We start from the raw sequence: 14,270 nt of genomic DNA, 5'->3' as shown, positions 1-14,270 counted from the left end.
ACACCCTGGCATGTTAACTGATAAACTGTTTTTCCTCCTCTTTGAAGTAGCAAAAGAAAGTATCAGCCCATGGATGGGGGCTGGGATGGGGGGGGGGCTATGAGTGGTGTGTTCCCGTTGCTGTAGATGACATCACCCCCTGCTTCCACCGAGTCCTCATGTATTTGTTTGGCCTCTTGTCCGTTGCTGTGGACACGCTTCCAAGGTCACAGGCACGATCGATGCCGAGTGTATGAGAGCCAAACTAGGGTAATGGAGAGTGGTCACCGGCTGCTATGGCAGACAGTGGAAATCATCCCAGTCAGAAACCATTGGGCAGGGAGAGCAGTGCCAGATTTGACCATTAGCTCTCTTTCATTTAGTTTTCCTATGTACATGTGTTGTTGGTTGAATATCAACAAAGCAACTATGCAAATTATAGTTTGAATGAAAGCGTTTGCAAACAGAAAAATACATTTATCAATACTTTAATGAGCCATAACAGTAGTTTTGGGTACAGAAAAATGTCTACAGTAAGGTATTTCACATCAGTCATAGAATTCAGTTGTAAGAACACAAGTGTTATGCAACTGGCAACAAAATTGGATGGTGCTTTAGTTCCTTTTCTAAAAAAAAACTTTTTCTGTGTTTTTCAAAGCCACGCCAAGGAACTAGAAAGGTGACAAAAGGTAAGTTCTAGTTAGTAACACAACTGTTAGGCCATGTTTTGGTAACCAAAGGTACATTTTGAAGCGTGCAATATAATCAGTAAAACAATGAGCTTAATAGCCTTTATTTCTTAGGAGTCTTAAGTGATAATGTTGTGAAAGTAAAATGTAGCCAGAGCCTAATGTTTGTTGTAAAAGTCTCTGCAAACAGAAAACAGCATGGCTGGCCGACCAGGTTCACTGCTTTCTCCGAGAGCCCTTATTTTGCTTTTCACAAGCAGAGACAGGGAGTGTCTAATGTGGATACACCTGAGGTTTGTGGGTGCGTGTGTGTATGTGTGTGTATGTGTGTGTATTTGTACATGAATGTGTGTGTAAGTGAAAGATGTGGTTTGAGCTACGCCCTGCTAATCGTTGCCTGCTGGCTGCACGGTGCTTTGATAGCCATGTAGGTCTGTGCACTCAATGGTCTCCTTTGTAGATCAGGTGCATTCTTTTCTCCACCATTTTAAATCCTACCTCAACTGTCTGGACATTGAAATCTAGATAAACATGACTGGGAGCAGAAATAGCAAACATGGGCCAAAAGGCCATTTTTACAATTGTGAAAGCTTTCTTTTAATTTAAGTTACAAAAAGGGCATCTATTTGTTACAGAATATTTGGACTTAAAAGCTCAAGCAGCAAACTAAAAGCAAAGCTTCATAACTGCATGACTTTTTTCAATATAAAGTGGAAAACCATGAGCTGATGATAAAGGAGTCAGTGGTTCTGGTCTTAGCACTAGTTATTATGGTTAATCAAAGGATGTTAATAATGTATCTTGAGGTTGCTTGCCTCTCTCTCTGTCTCCATCACTCTCTATCTGTGTGTGTATGTGTGTGGCATAAAGTGGAGTCTGTCTTCCTGTGCTGCACAGGTCACTTACTGAATGTAATCTGTGGTCAAGACATCCTGTGGTTGACAGTGTGCATCTTGTTTGTCTGTCTTGCTTGCTTCAGCACTCACAACTTTTAATTGTATGGCAAGAAATTTATGAAAAGAAGTTTGTCTTTTTTAGTGAATAAAATTCTGTCTTTATTCTTCAGTATCAAAACTGTTAAATATAGTAACACTGCCTTCCATTGACTAAAGGCTTGTTGTCACCACACAAACGTTTCATCCAGAAACCACAGCATGCATTCTTAATTCACCTGGCGCACACGCTTATCCTTGGTGCAAGAGCAGTTTCTCTAATAAAATAAAATGATTAAACTTCCACCCGCAACGGAAGAACACTGCAAGGGAGTTTTCTTTAAGTTCCCTTACAAGCCACAGGGACAAGGAGGGAGTGTGTCTTAAAATGGCTGCGGTAGATATGGATAGAGAGGAGGCTGCCACCCAGCAGTTCGTGAAGAAGAACCAGGCTAACACAGGCAGTTTGACACTGGAACCTGTGGGCAGACTGCACTGAATAGTGTTTGTTAATGTCTGAGGGGAGGGGAGGCCACCGTGTAAATCTCAGTGAGAGAGTTCATTGTGATCCTGCACCCGTATATTGCTTTCCCTCAGTGATGATCGATGGAGGACTGCACCTAACCAGCAAATACACCTCAGACTAGAAAAAAAGTTCCTTAGAAACAAACCAGAATCACCCATATTAGCAACACGAAGCACATCATTTGCCAGTTAGATGACCATTCATTTTTTTCTGAAGCCAAAGTGGTTGGCACACATTAAAAGACCAAGAAGCAAAAGGAAATTGTAGGGCAAAAGCAAGCCTGTTGAGTGTTTTAGTATTTAACTAATGTTGCTGTCCTCAAAGAACAGCCTGTGGTTACTTCTGACTCACATCTGAACAAAGATGAAGCATTTCCATTTCTGATCCAACAAGAGACAGCTCAGTATTCCTGAGCAACACAGATTTGTTAAAATAACTGTTTTAGCTACACTGTATTTTATATTTCCTATGAAATGAAAATCTGTGACAAACATAATTTTATATTTGTCCAGTACGTTAAAAAGCAGATTAAAAGCAACTGTCCATCAAAAGCTCTTTTTTGTTTGGACAAATAACTGCCCAACCACCTGTGGTTATTGTTTATTGAGGGAAGTCTTCCCATAACAGTAAAAATGACTCATGTCAAACCCCTGAGGGCAGCTGAAACAGAAAGAATATAGACAACAGGGAAGGAATCTCTGCAATGTCAGCTGCATTATTTAACTGTATCACCACAGAGAGTGAATAAACAATACAGACAACAGAACGGAAACTACAGACACCAGGAACGTAATCCCGGCATTGTCAGCTGCTTTGTTCAACCTAACTAAACCACTATAAACAATAACACAACAGAAGAAACTACTGCTTTCAAAATCATTAGCTTTATTAACACCTCACTGACAGGCTCAACAAAAGCTGAGCATCATAATCTCTATAAAGGAAGTGTTTATTGCAAAGGTATTGAGTCCACACCTGAAGGAGATTCAGTATGAAGAGTTAACCTACTAACTATGATTACTGTGGTGCTTCAAATGTTAAAAAAAACATATGAAATCCTACAAATGCAACAAAATCAAGCTTTGTAACCAAGTTGCTGCTCTGTGAGCCTTGAAAACAAATCACTGTTTCATGTCAAAACACCCAGGAACTCACAGAAACTGCAGAGGTAGCATGTACCAGTCACCACCACAGCTGAGGCAACAGTGTTCAGTGCTTAATGGTCTCTCTTTCTCTCTCTCACACACACACACACACACACACACACACACACACACACACACACACACACACACACACACACACACACACACACACACACACACACACACACACACACACACACACACACACACACACACACTTAGATTGCATATGGGTCTTACATGTCATGAACATCCCCTTCATCTTTTCACTTTATCTGAAATCTAAATGAGGTTGCTCCTAATTACAAATTGCCTCCTTAAAAATGACATAACAGACTTACAAATTATCTAGGCAGCAAACCAGTCTGAGGAGAAAAATCACCTTCTGCTATGGGAACCTTGATGATAATAAGAGGAAAGTAGCCATATGTTCATTGCTCAGCTGCAAGCCAAGCTGCACTTGAAATGAACACAGAACTGTCACCTTTTAAGGGGGACTTTGGTGCAGATGCATTTATCAAAAAGGCTATTCTGCATCCATGTCTGCCTCCATCACATTTTAATGGTTAAACCATTAAACCATTAAACTATTCAACAACAAATAACATTATGTCATTGCTGTCAGCATGACATACCAGGACAATCATTGTCCCAGTGGATACACTGCTAGGAAATCAAGCAGGGCAGTAGGGTTGACCCCCTTTTCTCTGCTGGCAGGTCAACAACAGGACCGCTGCCTCCAGTCCAGCCAGGTGCATGAGTGGCTTCTGTCTCCGTACTGCCAAACAAATTAAGAAAAGCCCTGCCAACTGGTGATGGCTGTGTTTGTGTGTACATGGCTTGTGTGTGTGTGTGTGTGTGTGTGTGTGGGTGGGCGGGTGTGTTGGGGGTTGGAGGAATAAACAGCTGAAACTGTTATCATCCTCAAAGAGTGCACGGCAATGCATGCTAGTGTGATTAACACTGCGTCACCCACAACAGACAGACAACTGTCTGGCAGCTGCCTCAATCAGCTGAGCTCATTGAGTGGTAAGCCCAAGTCAGAGGGCCTTCAGAAGCATTACCTAACACACACTTGGCAATTAAAGCTGAGTCAAAAAAGCTGTTTCTCTGGGTCACATCATGATGAGATACTGATTGAAAATATTCCCAGGAAAGCAGCAACAGTAAGAAGCAGTATACTTTATTCAAGAAAGTTAGGCTATAGAGTGAGTCAGCCTTTCTGTCAGCAGACTACTTTCGGGGAAAGAGAATTAAATGTTGGTGGAGAAATGGAGACCTGTCCTCACACGTTTCAAGTCTACCAAAGGGATCTAACATGGCTTAAAGCTTAGCTTTTCACTTCACTTACACCAATCAAAAATCCAATAGAGAAAAACACAGCCAAAAACTTGGGCTGCACCAATTGATTGGCCTGTAATCAAATTTACAGAGCGAGAGGTGAAATCTGACATTTTCTACTTTGATTTGCTGTTCTGAAGCTGGGATTCCGTGGGTGCACCAAGTGGACTATCACGTCCATGCACAGGGTTTCTTCTGCCTATAACTGCTATAGGCTTACTGCTGTTACTTCAGAACACAGCTGGTGAAGAGTGTTTGTATCAAGAAAAAAAAAACAGGATGAAACTGATTCACATAAACTTCCTTCATGACAAAACACTGTCCCAGAGCAATTCTACCAACTTAGAAAAAGCAAGTTGTTTTGCAGTGCAGACACTGCTGTGAATCAATAGGAAGTCATAGGTGAAACTCACAATAAAATCTGAGGGGGCCTGTAACTTCAAAGAGAACACCAATTAAAACACTGTTTGATTCTTTACAATATAATCATCTTCTTGTGCCTTGGGGTCCCAAATCTATTAACTCCAGTGAGGCCTACTTGCCATGTAACCTCTCAGAAAATGTTGACATCAAAGGCAACAAGCCACAGCAAACTAGCATCCCACTTCCGGATTGGCAGACCATTAAAAAAAAAGAGTACTTAAAAGGGATTAAAAAGGCCAATTCCAAACAGATTCCTTACAGACTGAGTCTTGAAGAGGCAAGCGAGGAGGAGGAGGAGGAGGAGGAAGGATCTAGGAGGAGCACATGATGGAAAGACTAAATTAGCAAACTGTGTGTTTTTGTGGTCTTGGCAATGGGGAGATCCCAAAGGAGAGCTAATGACTGTAGTGGTATCTGGCATAGGGGCCAAGTTTCCTTGACTGCTTTAAAGTTGCCTCCAGTCCATAGCCACCATGTCATGAGCAACATATGCTGAGCTATCTTGCAATTATACCATTATCGAGGTCTCTCCTCCCACTGATTTCCATTATATGTTGCTGAGCAGATTTTACAGGGACTTTGTCTTTCTGGTCCTTCTGAAGGAAGGTAAGTCTGTACAGTCTGACCGACAAGAATTCAAGACTGTGAAAATCAACGGGGTGCTCTAATTAACACAATTTTCATTCATCTGCAAAAAAATAAATCTGTCCAGAATAATTTAATTTCTTACCAAACAACACTGATGCTAGATCAACCAAATAAAACAAATCCTTGCAATATAATCCAATGTGAAAACGGCAGAAAGACAGAAATGTGTATAACAAAGTATATGACCAAACTCCAATGCACCACACATTTAATTTCAAAACAACCTTCTATCTCAAATCATTTGGGGGGAAAAAAGGTCATCTTTATTCAAGCCTCACAGAAGGTGCAGTGAATATTTTATGTGCAATATGGTACTATCTTGTCTCAGGGACCATTAACTATACTGCAGTGTACCCAATTTGATTAACATGGCCTTCCCCATCAGGGCTTTTGTGTTACAAACCTCATCTCAGATCCCATGAAGGATGGGAATTTACACAGAAATTCTGCTCTTCAAGGACAACGGACAAGTAAACACAATGTGGCACAATATGCAATATAAGACTTTCAGGGCAACTTACTATTTGATTCCTGACTAAGAAATACAACCTACTGTAGCTGTTAATGGGTGTATAACTCATCTACATCTTATTTATTACAGGCCATTACCTGTGATTTGCCAACAATCTCACAAGAAATTATGCACATTTTATTGAGCCTGACCTTGAAAAACCTCTTAAAGCCTGAAAATAAAAAGCTATGCAGTAGAGATTTGTGCCCCACGCAGGAACAACAGTGGGGCAAAGTGACCACTGCTAGCTGTTGTATCTCTGTGACCTCTCATCTGTCTTAAGAGCACTAAACGACAAAGAGGAGTGGCCACGTTTTATTGTCCCAGCATGAGAAAGGGAGACAGAGCTGCTTCAGCTTGATGAATGGGGTCCAACTGGGAAAGTAAGGCTGGGATAAAGGAGCTGTATCCCGCCATAAAATGCTGCTGCTCCCTGCATTCACGTACACAGACCCTCCCATGTTTGAGTGTATGTGTGAGGGTGGGGGTGTGTGTGTGTGTGTGTGTGTGTGTATGTCTGTATAATAGGGAAGTCGTGTTATCAGAGTGATTCATACATGCGAGACGGGTTGTGACAACTTGATAGAAGACAATAAAAGCCTACAATACTTCTTCCTCTGTACTGTACTTGAGAGCAGTGGAGGAGACCAATGTGTAAAGCCAGTCAGACTCTCTTCCCTTTAATTTCAGCACCGACTGTTGAGTGAAGCAACCACGTCAAACAAAGGCAGAGAGAGCAGAACTATGAGACATGTACCTACTGTATACACTGACTGTTTGAACCAGACTACCTGTTAAAACCAGTCCTGAGGTTGTAAATCAAGTCTAGGCTGGTGGATGCAGTGTAAGCATAAAACAGATCATTGGATGGGGCCACTGCATGAACAAGAGACTAGTCAACAATGTATTTCTGAGCGTGACTCATGTTTAGTCATGTTGGAAAATACTCCTGATTTCCAAAGGAAAAGAAAACATCTGTTATGACACAATGGCTGGGCTTTCTCTACAGTCAAAATTAAATTAAAAAAGATGGCGGGTTATAGTCGTACCAAAGGGTCTGCGTTGGATGATTTCTGAGACACAGTGGGCTGAGGCTGGGCTGTATCCCCAGTGGCATACAGTGTTTGAGCCTACACCGTTGTAATTTACCCTAATCTTTATATTTAATGCAAATGCTTTAGTAAAGTTCAATTTGAGTTATGGCGAAGGTGCTTACAATGGTGTATAAACAAAGCACTGGAGGGATTTATTTTTAAGCTGTACACCAGTAACACCACAATTCATTCACACTACATGTATATGTATCTGTATATACTCCACTGGCTTCAGCTATATAGCTATGTTTTATGTTTATTTCATTTGTTTTGAGTAAACAACTAACTTAACCCACAGCATTTTAATTCGTTTTTTGTGTGCAAACATCTCTTCCAGCTCTGACTATGGGTATTTACATTTGTGTCACTCACTTAGAACCACACAGTGCTCTTCAAAGGAAATGCTTCACACACAGAGATGGTAAGGCTAAATTATTGGCCATATATATATTCAGGCAATTGCTGCAAATGATGGCTTAGATGACAGTGTGTTTGCAAAGTGCACACTTAAGATTTAGTGGCTTTTGTGCTTTCATCTCAACTTTCTCTTCAGTTTACTTTTGCTTTATTTAACTAACTTTAGCCTTCACATTCTGGATCTTTACATAAACAGGTGTCTATGAAAGACAAAGTTTCTATAGTCAGAATTGAATTTATAAACACTGAAAGTGTTTTTATGTCTTTGTCTGAAAAAAGGATTTGTTTAAGTCTCTTGGCTATGGGGTACTTGTTCCCTGAAACCTAGCATCCTGTTTTAACTTCTGATCTTCCACATACCTGAATCCTTCTTGCTCCCCTTGCCTCCATCTCTGTTCTTCTTCAGCACTGCTTTGAACATGGCAAGATTCTTGGAATCCTCTCTGTAGGGCCCCTGGGGGAAAAGGAAAACAAACTTACAACCATGATAAGACAACAGAAATGCATCTATTGTCACTCATAGAAAACCATGGAAATTATCCAGTAACACAAAAAAGTTTATTTCTATTCATGGGACAGAAAAGATGTCACCTGCAAATTAGAAAACCCTCAAAAGGTGCCCTCAACAACATAGCAATGGCAAAAAAAAGTGTATATCCGCATTTCATACTGCTTAGCTGGCATCCGCCTGGGAGTTTTCCCACAGCATTCTCAATCCTGCAGGTCATCAGTGGAGGGGCGCATGGAAAGAATGCTCTAATATTTAAACAGAAAAGGACAAGTTCTGCTATCTTGTTATGCAGGAAAACACCCTGTCAAATGCCCTGAATTCCACATGTAATTGATGCTATGTGGCTGAACTTGGGTGTTTGCAACTGCTTTCAATAGCTGTTCCCAAGCTAGTGTGCATTTTGAATCCTTAGAGTTAAACGGTATAATATGAACTCTAGGTCCAGCCTGGAGATGTGCTTGTTTACTTTGGGATTATTTGTAGTCTTATGTAGTTAGACAATGGTAAAACATACTTAACTAAGCACAGCAGAAGCTACAGCAGTTCACTGTGTGGGATTTTTTCTAAACACATTATAGGCTACTACAGGGTACCCTACTGTAATAATAGCAGCAGAACAATCTTCCCAATGAAGAGAACAGAATGGTTTCAACCAAATAAGGGTATGCTTTCTGCAAACAAAACACACAGTCCTTGTGCTGAGTTCTTAACCACAGAAGCCAGGCTTTAAATATCTAGGTCCTCTTACTGCTGCTGTGAGAGAGGCTATCGATCTGCCCCTTTTCATCCTTGATGGTTCCAGATGAAACATTGTGAGGCAGAGCCTCCACTGAATCAGTTATAGGAGGTGAGGTGTAAGGGGCAAATCCCTGATGAGCTTCTGCTACTCAAGTCAGCCTTGACTGGTGAAAAAAAATCCTTTTCATGGGATTTTACTCCACCAAGCAACACACCAAATCAAGATTATGAATGCAGTTTCAATGTGGGAGCCCGCATTTGTGTTTCATTCTTAAGTACCCAGGGAGAAAACACACACAGAGAAAGCAAGGCATCACATTCTCCAACCCTACACCATTGTTTACCCTATACCTTCTGTAACTAATCAATTTCAGTATTTAATTACTAGGCTCTGTCCAATTATTACATCAATGCCCTTCTATCTGTCTGTACAGTAAACTGATTTCCTTTAAAGTTGCTGAACATTTATTCAATATTCCCCTAATACCCACCTACATAATTCTAGGTCTATGACAAAAACAATTGACAAACCTCACTGCAGTCGCACCATCAGATCAGAAAGGCCAGGTAATTTCACTGTAAACATAACCTCGCCTTCTTCTGGCTGAAGTTTGTCTTTCAAATAAAAGCCATCCAAAAAGTCAGGTCCCTTGCACAGTAACACCGGAATTTGGCATGTAAGGCTTACATAACAAAGAGGATGCTCAAGTGTCTGCTCAGTTGACCGTAAGTAGGGCTCAAGTCAACCTATACTGATAACAGTAAGTTGGAAATATGTATATGTTTTTTTTTTATTCCTGATGCTTAGACCCAGTGGACCACCAGGCTTGCAATATACTTGGAGAAACCTAACAACCAAACTAAACCTTATACACAACTAATACTAAATACTCAATGTAATTCTTATATATAACTCTACCTAAAAATATGTGAACAACAACCAATCGATTAACAGTCATGAGGTTGTTGCAGTAGTAGGACACAGAGTATTTGGAAGCTCTGAACAAAGCTTCAAAAATTAGACGTCTAGAAGGGAAATATATGGTGATCTAATATAAACGACTGTCATGCAAGTCTGGTATGTTTTCAGTCTATTTTGATTGAAATAATGATATAATAACAGGGAGATTAGATGGTAGGATAAAGTACAGAACGCCACTTCTGGAAGTGGAATTAGTCTAATGCTCAAGAATGCACAGGTGTCTGAATCTAGTCCTTGGTTGCTTATGCCCATGTCATCAAAGAACTTGACAGCAATGTAAACGCCAGGGGTGATGTAGTAAGAAAAGATCTGATGACTGTGTATATCAATATCTATACAGTGTAGGGATGTCACGAGAACCGATACTTTGGTACCAAGTCGATGCTAACGTTTAAAAAATGTGACGGTACTCGTTATTCTACGGCACCATAGTTACCGGGGAATCAATTCAAATCAAAGAGAAACACGCAGAGACAGACGCTCTATGGCGCAGATACTGTGTTTATTTTACGAGCATGGACCAGGTAAAGCAAGAGTGAACAGCAGTGAACACATCGGCTACTAGATTTCTGGTACCGTTACATGCCAAGTACAGTGGCCTAATCAGAAGTGCTGACGCCTGTGTGGGAGCTGGCTGCTCATCTCTACAGTAACAATAAACATCACCCAGGTTAACCCAAAGGAAATGAAAAACGCCCTCTTGAAACTCCAAAAGCCAACATGACAAATTCCTTCCATCGCCCCTCCCCCCCATCACAGCCACCAGACACACACAGTCAGTACCCACTGTGAGAATTAGTGATGTTCTGGTAGCATTTCCTTCCTCTCGATAACATTTCGGATACTTGTCTTTGCGTACTGGGCTAATAAATTATGTGGTATTGGATCGGTGAATAGGCAGATGTACTCGCCGATACCCAATATTTTAGGCAGTATCGGAGAAATTTCAAATACTGGTATTGAAACAACTCCTCCAGAATGAGACACCACCTCTTCAGTCGTTATCACTTTTAATCCTGGGGTTTGCTTCTATTGGCCAGTTTTATCCAAGGTGGAAGAATTCATCCCGGACATTACAGGAGTGAAAGTCAAAAATGTTGGTTTCAGTGAGCCACAATGTAGAACCAGTGCTACATACTATAACAGCGTGATATTTTTCTCCATAAGACACACACACACACACACACACACACACACACACATTCTTGCCAACTGAACAGACAACTATGACACTAGACTGCAACAGCGACAGATGGTCACAGATCAAGATTGGGTTATTACTGCTCCAACTATGCCTGGTAGAGGAGCAACAAAACAAGTGACCTGAGTGTTAATGAGAAGGTATAATTAGTAATATGTTAACAGCTCAAAAACGAACACTGGCCACTGCAGTAAGGACTCAGCCTTCATATGTGGTGCACACCGATATAAGAGGGAGTTTGCAGGTATTGCTTTCTAAACAGGCAGAGTCACAACAGCACAGTGTTTCTCAAAAACCACAGTGAACATTGGTGCAGCATTTGAATCATATATAATATATAGGTAAGGAACCTCCATTGCAGCGAATACTAGCCACAAAGCTAGAAAGCTGGAAAGTTTGTTTTTGTTGCAAAATAGTCAATACAATGCTGTTGACATTTTACTAACACTTCACAAACATTAATTTTAGCTATACCATGAAATGACAACTTACATGACACTGGTATCAATTACATCTAATTACACCCTAGGAAACACAATCAACGTTGTATCAACATATCAGTGTAACATGATGCATTCATGCCCTGCAGAGACAAGCCAATTCAGTATCTTCATCAAGATTTCTGAACTCATGAACACATTATGAGAAACAGATATGAAGACAATACGTCTTGATCTTGCTCAAGCCTGAGGCTGTTTTTGTTGGAGGTAGATGTGAGGACGTGTGGATAATTCAAAAGCAAAGGCACAATAATCCACATCAAATGCAGGTACACTTAAGCTGTAGTGGGGATATAACTGTGACTTCTGTAAGAAAGTCTCCTCAGGGAGGAGTCATGGACTGCATGGTATGCAGCAAGACGGGCATCAAGATTCCTCAAGCCCTCAAAGTCAGGTCCATCCCAGTGCTCTTAAGCTGTGTTTGGATATCAGCCACAAAGCATGGCCCCTTAGAAGGGGCCTCTCAATATTGAAACAGGGCAGTGAAAGTCCCACAGTGGCTCACAGGTCTTTGAGGACACACACTGGCTCAATGGATAAAATAGACTCACAATATTCTCATTTGCTCTGTGCAAGACTCCCCAAGAGCAAGAAGAAGCCCCAGAGAAACAGAAGAGTATTGTGCTCATGGTACTGCCTCCTGGTTTATGTCAAAAGACTAATAACCTAGTCACCAAAAGTCATTAACAGTCTTCAAAACTGAAGGAATACCCAATAAGACCATATGAGTGTATTTAGGCAATAACACAAAGCATTAAGGATGCCTCCCCACTGCTGACATTTTCTACCAGGTATATGTCAGCTCCTATGACCTTCACATATGGGCTTTTCGTTACCTTGGAACAGCTCAAGGCAACAATAAAAACGACGCCAGTCTATTGTACAAGGAGATGGTTTCCTTTCACAGAAGAGAAATTGGAAACCAGGGTGGTTAAGGGGTTCCTCAGGTTATCAACATGTATGTTTTTCCAGGTCATTCTTGACTTGATAGAGTTCAAACCCATACCGGGTGTGAGGAAGAATAGATCCTCACCTGCACAATGCTGATGTGACATGTGGTTAATGGGGCCATCTAGCTATACCACAGTCATCTGAGAAGACAGCTATATATAGAACGGAAACAGGATTGTTTGACCCGATTGCCTCTGGCAGGGAAGCATTTCATACATTGGTGAGTTAGGACGTGCTTTGTCCTCTGTCAGATGGCACACAATAGAGAGAGCTCCCTTAAGCTCAGATCAACTTCACCACTCTTCCAGGATCGCAGCAAACGGCCATTTTCCAGCCTATGCGTTCATCTTTTCCCAATCAAAACACCCTGCCAGCTCTCTTCATCGACTGACATGAATGATCACTCTCAGATTTCCACAACGCCGTCATAGCGACATGGAAATTCTCACCATGGGCTGACCTTCAACTTGTTTTATTAAACACTGCCTAGAAGTGATCAGATATTTTAAAATCTTCCTGTGAACTGCATAATTATCTATTCTTTTGTTGTCCATTCACTCAAAGCAGGAAACAGGCCCGGCCTGGCCGGTGAGTTCAAGCGGTCCATAAACAATGGGAAGTTAGCTAACAAACCCTTGAAGGAGGAAGTGTTGGGAGTAGGTATGAAGGACAGCACAGTCTCAGTGTCGGCCATTGTAAACAAAGGTTGTTATTCACACTAACACGAGTGTAAGGGAAATTACAAAAGAATAGACATTTTTATTTAGGCCTAACTAGTCTACCGGTTTGACTTAAGTGCTTCCCGCACAGCCCTCATCCTTACAGCCTATATAAGAAGCAAGCCTTTATCTTATAATGAGCAAAAAACAGAAGTATGTTGGAACACTAATAGCTAACCTTCAAGAGTAAAGACAATGTTTGACTTGTTAATGTAATACTACAACCAGCTTGTGTTATTTGACAAGCCTGCAACAGATCATACACATGTATACTTAAAATAAATCACTTTATCCAAACTTTTAAAGCACTTTCAATGTAAATATGAGGTAGACAAAATTCTCTACCCAGTGCAACAGTACTAAACTTGAAAAAAACAGGTGACTTTATCAGAGTTACAAACACTACTACAAAGGTGTAGCATGTCTAATTGAATGCCAGGGCTCTCTATGATGTGGTTATTGTGCTATCAGCTTGCAAACACTGACCACCCAATCAGCATGTTGCATGTTGACAGCCATAATTGTACAAGAATACTACATGTATTTAACAGTGCATTTTAAAAGTCTAGTGTGCAGTGCCTGTTTCATTCTTTAAGGAAGTCCTTGGATGCCAATTAGCAGCATTTGTAAGCAATAGAAGACGCCTGGCAAACAGCGCTTTGATGCTTTAGTTTTTAAAGTAATATGAGACAGGTAACAGAGCTCCAAGGAGGCCGAATAATCTGAGGAGAATTGTCAAAAATCTTGAAAACCCATGCAACACACTAACTGCCTCAAGAAAGAGGAACATCGGTAACGCATCGCTTTAATATGTTAACCAACGAGCACTCTCTGGTTGCCATTTGTATGAAAATAAAATGGCTTGTGCTTGACCATTCCCCAACTTTTAGCTATGAAATATAGCCCAAGAAGCAAACCTGGAACATGGTTCCTGCAGTTGAAAAGCAGTTTGAGTTCCTAATA

At 41.0% G+C, this 14,270-nt stretch overlaps 1 protein-coding gene across 1 annotated transcript in view; it reads right to left on the bottom strand.

Moving 5' to 3' along the window:
• The window catches only part of tanc1b (tetratricopeptide repeat, ankyrin repeat and coiled-coil containing 1b), a 103,397-nt gene that overhangs the window by 83,096 nt on the left and 6,031 nt on the right, over window positions 1-14,270 (bottom strand). The window contains exon 2 of the mRNA XM_051404300.1: window positions 8,066-8,159. Within this exon, the coding sequence (XP_051260260.1) occupies window positions 8,066-8,159 (94 nt within the window). The remainder of the gene's footprint in view (window positions 1-8,065; window positions 8,160-14,270) is intronic.

Source organism: Dicentrarchus labrax, unplaced genomic scaffold (assembly GCF_905237075.1).
Source record: "Dicentrarchus labrax unplaced genomic scaffold, dlabrax2021, whole genome shotgun sequence".
Taxonomy (NCBI): Eukaryota; Metazoa; Chordata; class Actinopteri; family Moronidae; genus Dicentrarchus; species Dicentrarchus labrax.
This window is presented reverse-complemented; position numbering and strand designations above follow the sequence as displayed.